The sequence below is a fragment of the Lissotriton vulgaris genome, chromosome 3_1, assembly GCF_964263255.1.
Source record: "Lissotriton vulgaris chromosome 3_1, aLisVul1.2, whole genome shotgun sequence".
Taxonomy (NCBI): Eukaryota; Metazoa; Chordata; class Amphibia; order Caudata; family Salamandridae; genus Lissotriton; species Lissotriton vulgaris.
This window is the reverse complement of record NC_141689.1, coordinates 753318541-753334848: the sequence shown is the minus strand read 5'-3', so window position 1 is coordinate 753334848 and position 16308 is coordinate 753318541. Positions and strand designations below refer to the sequence as shown.

Genomic DNA, 16308 nt, shown 5'->3' with positions numbered 1-16308 from the left:
GATGGAATATAATTGTCGCAATTTTTGAACTGATAGGCTTCACCCTTTACCCCATCTTGCGTTATAGAGACTGACTTTTGAGACTTCCAGAAACAACATGAATTGTGACAAAATACTACGATTTGCTAGCGGCTGGTATGCCAGTGTAGTGGAACCTTTTCAGCTGAAAGGGTTTGCGTCAGAGCAGCTGTGGCATTGACAGGACAGGACAGAGGCAGACAATTCTGTCCATGAACTGGAACTGGTCATCTGGAATTGACTGAACTTTTCTAAAGGGTTGGTATAAGACAACAGATTTTTCTGCTAATCAGCTTTCCTTAAAATACAGTCTCCCTCGGCTGAGGAAGATTGTTCCTTCATATTTGAATCTTGCAGACTTTGCCAATGTTTATTAAACCTGATCTAATTTGAACTTCGGTTATTTGCTACTTATTTGGTCCTAAATGGAAAAACAAAATTAAGATAAATTACTCTGCTGATCCGCTCTCATTATTTGTTTGCGGCTAAGTTCAATTTGTTTTGGTGATTTATCAAACAGGAGTCGGGAACACTTGAGAGTTACTCACAATATTTTATGTAAGCAATTCTCTCATTCCTTGTCCTTTTTTGATAATTGCTCATCCTCTAAATAGCTGCAGTCGCTTTCAGCACAGAACAAGATCCATCGGAGGACCAAGAGATTTGATATGGTGGTTAAAGTCAATCTGGGGAAAGAGAAAATTAAACAATAGAATAGTTCACGAGGCCCAACACGTTAACCCTAGTACACATTATTGCCAGTGAATACAAGAAGTGCTCTTCTTTTTAACTCCTCACGTTTCTGACTCCCATCAGGACTAGACCCCTATGTTGTGAACAGTCCTGACCCAGCTTTCCTCCTCCTTTCCTCTATATTTCTAACTCTTCACCGTCAAGCAGCATTAGACTGTTCCAGCAAAACTCACTTCTTTACAACCCTTCCTACCCAGCTTAGTCCCCGAAGCACCAGACACACAGAAAGGGTCTTGCCCAAGGTCAAATTAATCACTCATCTCACTGGCCAGCTTACCAGCATAATAACAGGAGGAACAACCTCTGGAGCATAGTCCAGAACTAGACTTTGATCCTGGTCTCGTTGACAAAGATGTAAAAAAGTAATCAACAACATAGGAACAACATCAGGAACTCTGTGTAAGAAAGATGGTCTGAGGGCCACTTGTGACAAGCTGAGGATTATGTCGAGAAACAAGATAGCTCCACCGAAAAAACGAATTAGGAGTGGCAGGAACCCATTAGGTAAAAAACTGGTCCAGTGTTGTCCAGAACACCAGAGCAACGATTGATGAGGAGGATGCAGAGTCTACATAAAACAGCGTTTTGTACTACCCCGTCGAGGTCTCTCAAATCGTAAGATGCAGAATGGGTGGTAGGACGGTCAGCCAGGCAGGGGACTATCAGCACACGGGACTGGAGCACAGGGATGCACATCCTTTTGTTAAAGAGGCGCAAAACTAAACTTTGTAAACTATGTGGTGGAAAATCAATTGAGAGATCAGTGACCGCAAGCAGCCAAGAAATATACATGGTCTAGAGTTATTTGGAAGAAAGTTTGCACAAAAGCCCAACAGGAAGCAGTGACATTATCCTCTCTGAGAATGTAGGTAAACATGCAAGAAGAAGCACATATGCAAACGTTTCACTGATGCAAAAGATCCTCTCACCTCACTACATGGCGCCTAGTTACCACTTCCTCCTGCGAGGAAGCCAAACTTCTATTTTGACATTTCCTGCTGTGAAACGACGGTGACTTGACAAAATAATTGAGTTCCTCTTTTTGTTAAAGAAATACAGAGACCCTAAGTAGGCTGCACAGAAGTGCTTCTATCTTTTGGCAGATGAAAGCAGAGATATGCGTTTGGCAACCATTTGCTGTAAGCTGTGTGCGGGGACATTCTGGGTGACTAGTCTTAAAGATTACTCCACAAGAACACACCCCCAGGTGTAAGCTATCCCTTTCTGATGCTTCCCAAGTCCACAACAGCTTAAAGTATGTTTACTGGAAATGTTGCGTTATGTGCAGACAAGCATGGAGTACATATGACCCAAGGACAAGACAAACACGACAGCCAACACACACCAATGCCATGAGTGTGATCTGGACAAAGTCACATGGAGCAAGACAAGTCCACAAATGCCATTTTGATTTGTAATACTGGTCCGGCCGGTGATGGAAAGAGTCCAACGATCCTTTTCCGAAACAGAAACCAAGCTACCAAGAAACTCTCTTTGGTAGCACCATTTTCAGCTTCATCTACGACTAAGGAGATGACAAAGTAGACATCCCATGACCTGATTGTCGATACCCGGGAAAACCAATGCACCAACACCACAAGCAGAATTAACAATACCTTGGGGCTCAGTTTTGAACAGGTACAGTACTCTCTCATCAATGCCAGTTTAGTCCATCAGAATACATCATAAACACAGATATAGTTTTTTCCCACAGATTTCCACAACTTTCCTCATAATTCGAGAATTACATTCTGCCTGCCACTCATTGGTGCAATCTCTGTGGAAACTTTCGACGATGTAGTTTTACCTGAAAATGTGTATTCTGCTCAAGGCTGAATCATGATTTCCAGAAACTTGTAATGCGGATCCAAAACTACATATTTTTATGTATTCATTGGTAACTAACAGTTTGAATAGTATACCAAATTGTAAAGTATTTCAAATATGACTTAATTAAAGATGGGTAAATAAAAACGAAACTTCGCGTGCGAAAAGAAATGTAATTTATTGTAAAAAAAAAACTAATTAAAACTCATAGGATAATTTTAAATACCACAAGATGCCGGATTTTGTACTGTCCTAAATTAAGGTACTAAAAAAGGTCAAACATTGAAAAATGCAAATGGTGGTACGAGGAAACAGTTACTAAAAATCTTCAGCACAAGCCATTCCACAACAAACACATTGTTCGAGCTGTCCAGCCTAACAAGTATCATATTGTAACATTACTTTGTAAACCAAGCAGATAAGTATTTATTTTTAGCGATTCGCAGAGCAACCACTGCAAAAACAAGAGCTCCGTGTCTAATAAAACAAATCAAGTTCTATATTTTGGGCACCAAGGTTATCAATCAAAGAACTGTTGTGTTGCATGTTTGTGGTAAGGAGTCGGAAAGGCATGAATATGTTGGAAAAACGGATTAATCATATGTTTGGAGTAAATGTTTATCTTTTAGGGGGTGTGGGGAGGGGGGAGGGGGGTCGTACAGACTCCAAGGACTAGATGAAAAAAATGAGGACAATTGCAGGTCTCCACCAGGAGGAAACATTTGCATGTAAGAATGTAATGTAAAAGTAACAGTCTTGTTCCTCCAAGGGGTAAATAGGGAACGCACGAGAGAAGTCTCTCCCTGCTCATTCCCCATTAATTATTGTTGTGTTCTTTCTAAATTCACTTTATACTACTCACTTTCCTCTCGCTTTTCTGGGAATACATTTTCATACTATAGCAGAATGGCACCTACTTGCAAGACACAGGTGATACTAGAAAACCAGTGAGTTTGCAGAAGTTCACAGCTTTTAAAGGTAGACCCATTCAGGAATTCTTACAAAAATGCCTGACCGAATTTATGATTCTGAAAATTCCACCATAGTACTGAAATTTCTGAATTTGCAAATGCATGCTGAGAGGGTAAAAATCTCACAATGCGGATTCTGTAAATCAACATTGGATATACAACTGCTGCAAATGCCTTTTGTGCAGCTAAGTTCAACGTGTTTTTAAAACAGACCATGCGTTTGGTCCAATTCCCCTAAAGCAAACCTGGTCCTTCAAGAGAGCCCACAATGTATTGGTCCCTTGATGGTTACATATTGTTGAACAAAAGAAGGATCTTGTGGCCAGCAACTTCCATCCAGGCTAAATAGGCAAGGTTGCCCACAGCTACCATGTGGTGAAAACTAAATACACCAACCTGTCTTGACTGATCACAACTAAAGTTAGAAGACTCAAGAAAATTAAAAGGAAAATGATCAATGAATGTGGCAGTGCTGAATCATTAGAGATTGCAGGGGGGTGATTATCAATTTAGATAGCGCACGCTATACCTGTGGAAGCAGATGTATGGGCTGTATACCTGCACAAACAGAAGATATCTTGGTCGAGTTGTGTCTAAGTGGCGCCATTTATGCCAGTAACACATACTTTTAATATCACAATTCAGCGATCTGACAAAAAGCAAGCAATAGCATTTAATTTAGGAGTCAAATTACGAGGCAATTGCAGTGCCGTCATTACTTAAGGTTTTGTCGCATGTGATTTGATCATGTAAAAAAAAACAAAAAAAAAACCTACGACATGAATAGCAGGACTGTGGGCCAGATTTATAAGTTGGTGAAAAGGGAACCTTCCTGCAACAGTGACAGAATTCCCTCCCAGTCATGCCTATGGTTTGCCCGCACAATTGTAATTTGGCTATAGTTTGAGGATGACAGCGACTACTTTGTCTCTGCCATGGTCAAGCTCCTCTGACGGCCCAATAGAGAAATGGTAATGGGAAGCTTGGCTATATGTCTGCATACCTAATTTAGATTGGCAAATATATAGTTGTTTTTCAATGCCACTCACAGCATGGATAAAACGTGGCAGCATGAGCACTGAAAAGTGTTCAGTGCCCCTCTAGCCATTGGAGGAAACTATCATGGTGAGGTTGGCAATATTTTTTTCTTTTTTCAAAAAGAAAAGGCTGCTTTGGGATTTTCTTTTTGGAAAAAAAATGTAACATTGACGTACGGCTCCGTCACGGATTACGGAGTCGTCTGGGTCAGTAACAATTCATTGGCAGAAACCCCCCTGACAACGGTTCCGGTCAGTGCTTGAAATGTATGCAGGGTGAGCGAACATTTCATAGTTTGGCAGAAGGCACCTCCATCAGGGTGACTGTACAGCTGCTTAGTAATATTAACATTGACTGCAATCATCTGCTGATAAAGGATGTTCTGAGGCCCCTGGAACTTCTGAAATCACGATATCTACTCCAAGGATCCCAAGAGTTTAAATATATACAGCTGGCTAACACAATTAAACTAAAAAGACCAAGGATAGACATATCAAAAGACTGTACAATACTAGACTATATGAAGGGAGGTGGCTGTAGAATTAGATCAATGTACGGGCTATTCTTGGATACGCTGCCCGATGATATTCTAAAGACAGAGGCTGCTTGGGCCGTAAAACTGAGAGATCCTGACATTGACCTGGATAAAGCTATCCTAATGGATAAAAGGTTCCTACGCTCCTCAAACTTAAGAGCACAGCACTTTAAGACTCTCTTCAACCTATACTATACCCCGGCTAAACTGTATGAATGGGGAAAGAGGGAGGATAGCAACTGCCCTAGATGTTGGAATGGGCCTGCTGACATTTTCCATATGTTTTGTAGTTGTGGGAAACTAGGGACAATCAAAAATGAAATCGAAAAGTTCCTAGAGGGGCTGCTAGCTGTCAAAATACACTTCTAATAATTGGATGTGATGCTAAACTGGGCCTAAGTACAGAATCCGAGGCACTAGTCTTTTTATCAACAGCTGTTCTTAGAATCTTAATTGCTGCCGCATGGAAGGATGTTGAGGCCCCAACCTTCCAAATGTGGATGTGCAGAATGCTCGGGATTCATAACATCGAGTCCGAGTTATACGCTCTAAAGGGTGCGAAATCCAGGGAAATGGGTTTAAGGATATGGGCGCCAGTGGCATCATGGAGGCAGCTAAAAGTGGGGCCCATAGTTTTTTAAAATATTTAACGTAGCCCTTACTATTGTATTTATTATATCTGTTATTTACCTCATGTCATGTGAGCTGAGCTTTCTACTTTCATTATGTGTATTTATATTTGTGTATTTATCTTCCTCGTGCTTATATTTATAATCCTGTATTAATACTTAATGCTTTGTACAAGGGCACATTATATTGTCATGCACTTTCAATAAAGAAATAAAAAAATAAAAATAAAAAAAAGACTGCAATCATCTGCTGTGACCTGTGGATCACAAGGGCTAATTCTAACGAGGACCAAATCACCACTTAACTTTGGAGGTTGATAAATTAAGTATCATTAAATTGGTAAACAGTAAAAACGGCATCCCTACAAAATAGCAAGACAGCTGGTTGCTAGGGCCACCCAAAAAATTATATTCAGATATAATATGCTAGATACCCTCCTCCCATGCCAAATAAGACATTGCTGAAGCCATCCATCATCCTTTTCCTTCAAATATAGTGTACACTCTTAAAATTGTCAATCATTCCAATGGCCCATCAAGTTTAACTTGAGCAAATAAAGCAGAGGGTGATATAAACACTGGCCCCTTCCCAATGCTTCCATAATTGAAATTTAATACAACGTTTTTTAGTATTTTATCGTCATCTTATGGTTTACCCTCATGTTTGCTGACTTCAATTCCTCCCATTCCCAGATCATTTCCCATGCTTTTAGATCAAGGGGGTAAACCCCCTATAGCTTGTAGTTAAGTAGCAAGACAAAAGGGAAGAGGAAAAGAGCCTATAAAAAAACAATCTACAATAAATTATATAAAAAAGGAAATCAAAGCACTGGACAGAAAAGTAAAGGCGTTGCATTGGGGGCATACACAGAACAGTCTCAGGGTTTACCAATGTCTGATTGTAAGCTATGTCCTGAGAAAGTTGCTGTTACTCTGCTAGCTCATGTGAGCGAGTCTCTTTGTCTGGGCCCTAAGCCACAAACAAGGATATGATATTTATTAGAGAGAAGGATTTGTTAGTGCTGTAAGCCAGAACAGTGACTGCTCTCTGATCACATGCAAGGATTAGACAAAGGAATAAGCTGGGGTAGCTTTGGACTAAAGTTGCTTTGATGATGCAGAGTTAAAATAGTGCACTTGGGAATTGCTTCAATTTTGCTTATTCTTGCTCAGCTGTAAATTTACTTGGGCAATCATTCAGCCTTTGATTCGCGGGATTCGTATGTCATTCAACGCATTTAATCTGTACTTTTTGCTATTTTTGATGATTTTGGAGTTCTTGTGGATGATTGAAGTTCTGTAGACGTGATCCTATTGGAATTCGGTGTGGTGTCTCACTTATTATTTAACGCTTGTATGATGTGTCTTAGGCATTGGCGATAAAGCTCTTGAACAAATTGTATCCTATGTGGACAATTATCAAACTACTCTACTACAGCTGTTCCAATCTGACTTCAGGAAATTCATCCATGGAGTATCAGAGGGCTCTTGCCTGAACATCTCAAGCTAGAATGTCTATGTTTCTCCCCTCAACAAACTTATGCATGCCTTTGTATTTTGTCTCACCACCTATGCAGCTAAAGCTCAATGATGGTCCATTTGGATGACCTTCATTCATGAAGCAAGGATTTATTACAAAAACGTCTTCCATATCAGGCTTGGATGACTAGCAGTTCTATGAACTAAATACAAAAAAAGAATGATTTTGGCTGTAGGAGGACATACAGCTGTTGGACCACTGACTGGTGGCCACTTTCTTAGAAGATCCTACTCTACAAATGTCCTCATTACATAACTTAAGATTCTACTTTTGAACAGTGACTGTTTTTTGTACCCAAATTATCAAAGTTTCTTTGTCTTGCTCTTTGACAGTCATCCTCTTTATAAGGTTTTACCTGATCTTTTTTAAGTTTGCAAATTGTAGTCCAGTTGGATCATTGCAATTCCTTGTAACTTGGTCTACCTTTTTACCTTCTTGCAAGACACCAAGAGAATTCAGAATGCTGCAGCTCATCCGATCTATAAGTGAGCCATTAACATTCGTATTACTTTTTTATTTGGTCTACTTGAACTGGCTACCTACCACGAGTCAAAAATATTATTAAGAGCCTCTGATGAATGCATCAGTCCTTTCACAAAAATGGACCTCATTGCCTTCAGTCTCACTTCCATATTTTCGTTCCTAGTTTGTACCATAGATCCAACTTTTTGAACAGTTCCACGATTCAGAAGAAGCAGATCTGGGGGTCCTTTTCTTCCCATCCTATAGCTCTATCGCTGACCATCTGCACCCTGCAGAATCACTTGGTCTTTCAGAGAGCGCTGACAACCTTCCTTTTCCCTACAACTGAATTTCTGTAAAGTAATGATGCTTGCTTGACATTGTCAGATTACTTCTTTCCAGTGCCAGGATACCGTTTTGGATGACAGTTGTGCTTACTAAATGCAAACTTTTTTCATATTGAAGACCCAAGAGTCAACATCTGAACACAGGACTTTAATTTAGCACAAGTGATAAGACAGAAACAGAACCTGCATATGAAGAGAATGGGAAAGAGATGCGAGAATTATTGGTTTAAGATACAGAACAGTCATATGAAAATGTTAAAACAGAAAAAGAACGCTACATGAAAGAAAGGAAAATAAACAAGTGACTGTTAGACCTGGCATCCTTGGCATGGTTTACCCTTATCTTTTTGCCTCTACCTCCTGTATTTTTGATGCTATGCTGGATTTTGTTTTTGCTGGTTTAGATGCTTTGGACACTCTGCCACTGCTAATCAGTGTCAGAGTGTAAGTGCTCCCTATGTAAATTGTTATTGTGATTGAATATACATGATTGGCAAATTTGTATCACCAAGAAGTCCCTAGTAAAGTGCACTGGGTGTGCCAGGGCTGGTGATGACAAATGCTACTAGTGGGCCTGCAGCACTGATTGTGCCACCCACATGAGTAGCCCTAAAATGGTGTCTCCGGCCTGCCACCGCAGTGCCTGTGTGCAGTCTGTGAACTGCCATGTCCTACTGGTCAGTGTCCCCACTGACCAGGCCTAACCCTTTCCTTTCTGTGCACATTGTTCACCCCTATGGAAGGCCCAGGGTACCCCCCTGGGCAGGGTGCAGTGTATGTGAAAGGTAGAACATGTACTAGTGCAGGTGACATGCTCTGGTAGTGAATGGCAGACATTTTCGTTTTTCACTATTGTAAGGCTACCTTGCCCATAGGCTATCATGGGGAATGCTGGCTACAGAGGCTACCAGCATATCTTCCCATAGGAGCAAGGTAGAACATAAAGGTCTGGTATCCGTGAACTCAGAATTTAATAACACATCTTTTAGGAAAGGTTGTTTTTAACTCCTGTGTTTGAGAACAGCACTTTGAGAAAGTTGCTGTTCTCTCGTCTGACCTTTCTGTGTGCCTTGGCCTGTTTGTAAATTGATTGTCTGGTTTGAGAGTGACAGAGGCTGGGGAGCCCCCAGGAGGCTGGCTGTGTCAGCCCTGGACTGAATGGCTGCATTTGCAACTTGAGTGGTGGGAGGAGATAGCACCTGGGCCTGAATAGGGCTGTGCCTGCCTTCCACAATGCTGACTCCACCACCTGCTGGGCTGCTGACGACCCTGCTCAAGGAACACCCAGAACTGGTTCAGACCGGGCTCAGGGCCCACTTGCACAAAGAGAACAAGGACTTTCAGGGGTATAAGTACAGGACGCCTGACAACAGAAAATGAGATCATCCTGGAATCAAGAAGGAACCTCTGCCAAGGATAAAGCTGAAACTGAAGAAGGAAGACTGACCTGCTGTTGCTTTGCTGCCAAGGAGAAGGGAAGGACTTTGCTGTGTGCTGTGTCCCCTTGCTTGAAGGAATCTCCAAGGGCATGAGAAGAGCTGGCTCCCTGTTATGAAGTCCCAGGAAAAAAAGGACTTCACTCCCAGCTTAACTGAACTCTACTGAGATAGTTCTGTCCTTCCTGGAGTGTTGGAGTGTGTGGCCTCTGTGTGGTGCCTCTATGAGTTGTACCCATGTTGGGAAGCTGGAAACCAAGCTTTTAAAGACTTTCTGGAAGTTTTGTTGCATCGCTTGCTTGCGGAGCACATCCCCGACAGTGCGAGGAAATTCGCGCCGCTACGAAGGTCGAGATCGTCGCAGCGCCTGTTGCCACTTCCAGAACCGTCGCATCCTTCGTTTGCGGGACGCACCAGACCGGTGCGGGAAGATTACCATCGCTGTGAGTGTCGTCGCAGAGCCTGTCGTCGCTGGGTGAGATCGTCGCACCGATTGCTTATCGCATCACGTCGCTGCTTGTGTCGTCGCAGAAGCCATCGCATCGAGGAGCTGCGAGAGGAAGATCACCGCTGGTCCGCACATCGTCGCCCCGGAGATCATCGCAACTCTAAAGATCATCGCATCGTGCCTTTGCGAGAGAAAACGTCCTACAGAACCTACGCACCGGAATCCATACAAGTCCGCCTTCTTTCCCATACAGACTGGATTCGTCGCAACACGCCCGCTGATGCAGCAGGGCTGTCGCATCGCCTCCCCAGGGTTTTAGGAGCAGCGCATCGCTTGTTTTCCACCGCACCAGCTTCTGCTTTGGAACTTTGTCGGTTTTAAAAGGTACTGTTGGCAAAACGTGACGCAACTGTGAACTTTTCACGCAACTGTGGATTATTTTATCGCAACCTAAGAACTCTTTTGCAACCAAATGGAGTGACTGCTAGAAAACGAAAACCACAACAAGCGGCTCTGTTGGTGGGTTCTGGATGAGAAGGAGGCAATGGAGGGTTCAGAGAAAAGAGGGTGCAGCAGCAGGAATGCTGATGCACAGAGCTTCACCAGAGCCATCCACCACAAAGAGCTACAGAAAGAGCAATGAAGGAGCAGAAGCCTTCAGTAGGAGCCAAGGAACAAATCCTGGAGAGGCTGCAGGGTTTTACCACCAGTCAAGAATTAAGAAGCAAAGGAGAGCCATGTGTAGGGTGAAAACATGGCACCATCCTCTCCGAGTTTTGGAAAGAGAAGTCAATTTCCAGAACTACTGGAGGATGTTATAATTCAGTGAATTACATAAAGGCCTCTCCATGTTTCCAGACCGATTGCAAGTGCATAGGTGGGCTTTAGTCCATATGACTCAGTAGAGAACACGGACAGGTCTCTGACGAGCTTGAAAAAGTATGAAAAGTCAATCAGAAAGTTATCACCAGTGCCATTTAGACCACAGATGGCACCTCCTAGTAGCTAGCTGTCCGAGGGGCGACAGTACCCTTGATTGCTGGGCACAGGTCTCAGTAATGCCTGGTAAAGGGTATAGCTGCTAGCTGTCAATGGATAAAGGAAAATGGCAGGTACATCACAGACCAAAGACATTCAAGACAGGATCAATGACCACCTATGTCACTCAAAGGTATAGTAATTTCAAGGATGAAAATGATATTTGTTGTGGAAAATACAATAGCATTGGAAATGTTAGATGTTGGAGTGTCACTTCACAACGCAAAAAAAATATGTACTCCTGACTAGAAAATTAAAAGTCAAATTATGAATGCAAGCCAGTGAGATCAACAACCCCTTGTAAACCAGTCATCCTTCTGGAGAAGACGAGCATTAGGTTTGCGGCATGTGACACAACCATCAATCCCGATAGCCAGTTTACAAACCCTGAGCTTTTCTGAATTGTAACCTCTCACTTGAAGCATAGCTAGCAGCGGTGGTAAAGTACATATCCGGCATGTCCCACTTTGTTACCTTTCCACAGCACTCAGGATTTTTAAAGTGGTCTCTATCCAGCTCCCTGCAACAAAACCACCCACCGTGTTCAAAGTGTTACTGAGGCTCACTGCCTTTGTCCAGCGATTGCCCCGAGACAGGTCTACTTTCCAGGTCTTTGGCTTTTGCAGAAGGTAACCCAATGTCTACTCGCAGAGATTTCAAGATCAAGTAATCTTCTGGTCCCAAACATTTAAGGATAGTATACCACAACTTGAATTGTCATTATGCACCAAATACCTGGTATTATTATGAAAACTAATGGTATTCAGAGTATCTACCTCCAAATGATGAAGGATTAGGTTGGCTCTGTTGGTCTATTCAACGTTTAACCATTAATCGTCAGGGTAGGTATTTAACCCACTGTGCAGTTTACTAAAATTGCGTTGAAATGGCTTTTTTTAACCACAGACCCGACTCTCTGCGGCAGGATAGGAAACAGCAGCTCCACCAGGGGTCTTGGGGAGTCAGGAGATCAAGGATTCCTAAGGTTCTCTCATTTGGGGAATATCTGTTCGGTATTTTGAAGTGCTTTGAAGCAGACTCCTCAGCATGCAGCCCTCATTAACATCCTTCACAAATACTACCAGCAGCAACCACACACAAAGACAATAACTCGTTGGCCGCACAGCCATCAATGACGTCATCGGTCAATGGCTGAGTAGCAATCATGAAGGACAAAGAAAAGGTGGAAAGGAAGCACTGACACTTCAGTGACTGCTCGGTACAAAGACCGCATTGCCATGCCAGGAACATTGATAATAAAGATCTAATCAAAAGACTATGTACAGTAATCCGAATAGCACAAAGAGAACCTTCCAAAAAAATGTGGACACACCAAGAGTGGTCCAACATCCTTATGACATCTCAGAAATGCCTCAGAGCTACTTTCATTCCGAAACGGGCTTAAGACCTGGTTATTTATGGAATAGTCCCCCCCGTTCAAGCTCCGGAGTCGATAGGCAGCGCCAGGACACCTTTGGGCATAAGTGCGCTTTATAAGCTCATAAATAAATAAATAAATGATACTATCGGTAAAGCAAAATATATGGACCTGTCATATCACAATATCACATCCACCTACCTGGAGCCCTGCAACCCAGGAAATGTTTCCCCTTCTGGATGTAATAGCAAGTATCACATTCTCGAGGATTTTGATTCAATTCTGTACTCTGTAACAAGACTAACCTTATAGGGGAAGTAATTCAAGCCAATAAACAGTCACCCGCCAATAATATATAATCTGAGAAAAAACAGACAGAAGGTGAACACAGTAACTCAACAAGAACACTAAAGGGTGCGAAAATTGAGCGGGAAGGAAAATACCTATCCAGTTTCAGGCTGAGCAGATTTCACTGTGATTTTAAAGCATCACAGGGCCATGAATGTGCATTACTGAGGATGCTAGATTGGGTATCAGCTGTTTACATTTTGCACTGGTGCTGCACATATCAATTCAAAAGTAACTTTTTGCATATTTTCAAGAGTATTATACTCTTGTAACCCTTGTAAAAGATTGGTTACTTGAAACACTTTATAAATACATTTTCAACAAAATAAAATACGTTTTGCATATCTCAATACTGGACACGTTGTCAAATAAGAACACAAGAATTGGCAACAAAAATAACTACATTTCGAGGTATGTTCCTGTTTAAGTGTGCGCTGAATACCCAGCTATTGGACAGCGGAAATCCTTCAGGACATTGTGACCTTAGCTGTGGATTTGCAAGGCACGTCCAAAAATGGCCACCACTGTCTTAGCTACACACAGCCCTTAGAGCTGAGCTTCAAGGCCCATGTTTAGCGCCTCATGAGACATAAGCTGGCAGTACTTGTATTAGCGCAGACTTACAGTGCTGCAGTAATACTGCATCACATCCAAGAGCAACCTTGGCAGGTCATGTGCCACAAAAAACTAGTGGGTACTCCATGCAATAAATGCACAAACAATGTTGTGGTGCCACAGTTACACATCAGGGTATCACTCGTCTATGTACTGTATCACACTGACTGAGGGCCTCTGGAGGCTGCCTCTAGAGTTCTTCCCTTCGAACTATGATGTCCTAACTACATGGAGGTATGTGGCAACCCAGCCCAGTTCACCCATGCTGACCCACTACATGGCCATAGAGCCTCAATGTTGTGATTGATATAATTGTTTCCGCTATGCACACTATATGTATGCGATATCATCCCTATGGTGCTATGCATTCTTTAGGTTGTTAATCTGTATTATATTGTTTCGTTACATTTGTTTGTCCCATTTCCCACTTCCCTTCCAAATACCATGAATGGTTGATGGCAGTTTTTGAGGCGGTCAGCTGAGGCGACTTGGGGTTGTGAAAGGAATAAACTCCTCTTTAACATATTACTCTTTGGAGCATTGTTAACTCTCACGTATACGATACAGTAGTTTTGGTAAAAAATACTGAACGTACACAACTTTCACACAACTCTATCGCTGGCAGTGCCCCTTTTTAATATCACTGGTTTCTGAAGGAAAGGGGCTGCAGTTATACAATAGTCAGTTACTGCACGGGATGGGGAACAGAACTCGACACCAAAAAATTATTTAATTATAAATGTTAACAATTTTCAAACATGCTGCAAATTGAATGATGTACGAAGGAGAGAGAGAGCTTTGTGCAGCTAAACTTACGCACAAGGAGTGAGAGTTGAGTTGATTATGCATTTCCTATTGAATAGCAGTAACGAAGCTGTAGCGCCTCCAGGCACTATCCGAAACACCTGAGCCGTCTAACTGGCTGAGGCGTCTACAGCATCAGGGCAACAAACCCAAACACTCGACTCGAAGGACAAACTTCTGGAAACACATACCGTCCGCCCAGGGTGGAGGCTGGGCAAGCACGGGCAGGACAGGCAGTAAGCACAAATCATAACAAAAAAAAATCAGCAAAACCCGATTCGACACATAACCGAGGCCAGCGAGGAGTCCGCGTGCACGAGCAAAGTGTGTGCACCCACCTAGCAGAGAATGACACACAAGTGGTGGTGAGACAGCAGGCTCAGCCCGGACAAGACACCAGAGGTGTGCAGCTGAAACACGGGGCTTGTACAGGAAGAAACGGGGGTGGGGAGAGGCATAAAGGCATAGTCGAGGTTGCTGACAGGCACGGCGGGAGCCTGCTTCACAGGAGACAGGCAGGTAAACACAGGCGGCTTCTTCGGATGGTAAGGCAGGGAGGGAAGCTGGTACACACACAGAGCACGTACAAGACACAGGGGCTGAAGGCAGGAGCACACCACGGGGTATGCACCGCTCAGCCCTTCGCACCTACTTTAGAGGGTCCCGGGGGCGCCGTGCAGTGCCGTAACTCGAGGTTGCGGGGAGAGCTGTCCTGGCCCCGGTGAGCGCGGCGTTGAGGGTGAGACTGAGTGGGAGCGTTGTGCTCCTCCTGTGCTGTGGGTGTGCGCTGGGAGGGGCGGTCCTGCCTGCCGCCGGTGAGCTGGGTGCTGTGCACCGGGCCTGTCAGTCCACAGTACGTGGTGTGACGCCCCGGGAGCCCCTCCGCACGGCAGGGGCAGGCGAGCCACTCTAGATGGACTCTCAGTCGTGCCGGTCAGCAAGGGCAGCCTTGATTGCTTACCTGCCAGGACGAGAAAGTTCAAATACGTGCATTGTTCCCTCACTCCGTTAGGCAGCGCTGAAGAAGTTGATATATCCCGCTTAACGAGTTTAAGGACAACTTTCTGTTTTTATCAGACCGTGGTAAAAATGCATAAAATGGCAAATTCTAGTGCGAGAATTTGGGGACAGAAAGAGAAAATGAACATCGGTATAAAATTACTGAAAATATTTAAACATGTCTGCACGAAGAAAAGCGACGGTTTGCGTATATGAAAGTAAATTGCACGAGACTTTATTTTTAGGTTTGGACTGAGTGGGGTCACAGAAGAGGTTGGAGGCCACCCATTTTGCTGTTTCTGCAGAAAACATCTAGCATCAATAATACATTACCAGGAGAAACGAGGTAAAGAGGGGAACTGAACGCTTGCATTCTGCTGTATTGTTACTGGTGCAAAAGAAAACGGAAATGTATAAGTCGTCCAATGTAGTAGAATAATTTTATAATGTGTACTTGTGATACAGGGATCAGCTGATACGTTTTTGCTAGGAGCATCTTCGATCTCGGTGGGAAGAATGGCTGGGAGCAATGGAGCAAAAGGATTGGTGGGATGCAGTAATGCCCTCACAGCCCCTGGGTCATCAAAACTTCGTTTGGTGCAAACGTACTACTTATACTGTGCTTACCTCGCACCTGCCCGATTATGTAAGGTGGGTCTCCTTCCAAGTCCTGCATGTTTTCTTCACTCACATACCCCTGTGGACTTCAACTACATGGTTTGGACCTGCCCTTTGGTGGCATGATACTGGACTGCCGTGGTCGTGGAACTGTCAGCTGTAGTGGGATTGGGGGTGGGGCTTTCACCGCAGGTGCTGCTTGTGGGCATCTTTGAGGGCGCGGGGCTCGAGGGCTGACCGTGCACTTTTAGGGAAAGCTACCATGGTGGCCACGTGAGACCTGGCTGCCCGTTGGAGAGCTCCTGGGACCCCAACGTTGCCTCAGTGGCATTGTGGAGTGGACTGGTCTGCCCAGCAGGAGAAGCAGGTCTACAAGGCCAGGGGATGCCCTTCCAAGCATGCCTCGATTTCGTATAACTGATGGGAACATTTTGGGCTGGATCCACCAGTGTAACGGTAATTGTAGACAAACGTTCATTTCCTCTGAAGGTTCCATTATGGTTT

The 16308-nt window shown here is 43.6% G+C and overlaps 1 protein-coding gene across 1 annotated transcript in view; it reads right to left on the bottom strand.

The window, feature by feature from the left end:
• TNFAIP8 (TNF alpha induced protein 8) overlaps positions 1-15063 on the bottom strand; it is a 442557-nt gene extending 427494 nt beyond the window's left edge. Inside the window, exon 1 of the mRNA XM_086961068.1 lies at positions 14840-15063. Within this exon, the coding sequence (XP_086817194.1) occupies position 14840 (1 nt within the window). The 5' untranslated portion in view covers positions 14841-15063. The remainder of the gene's footprint in view (positions 1-14839) is intronic.
• Between the last annotated feature and the right edge of the window lie 1245 nt (positions 15064-16308).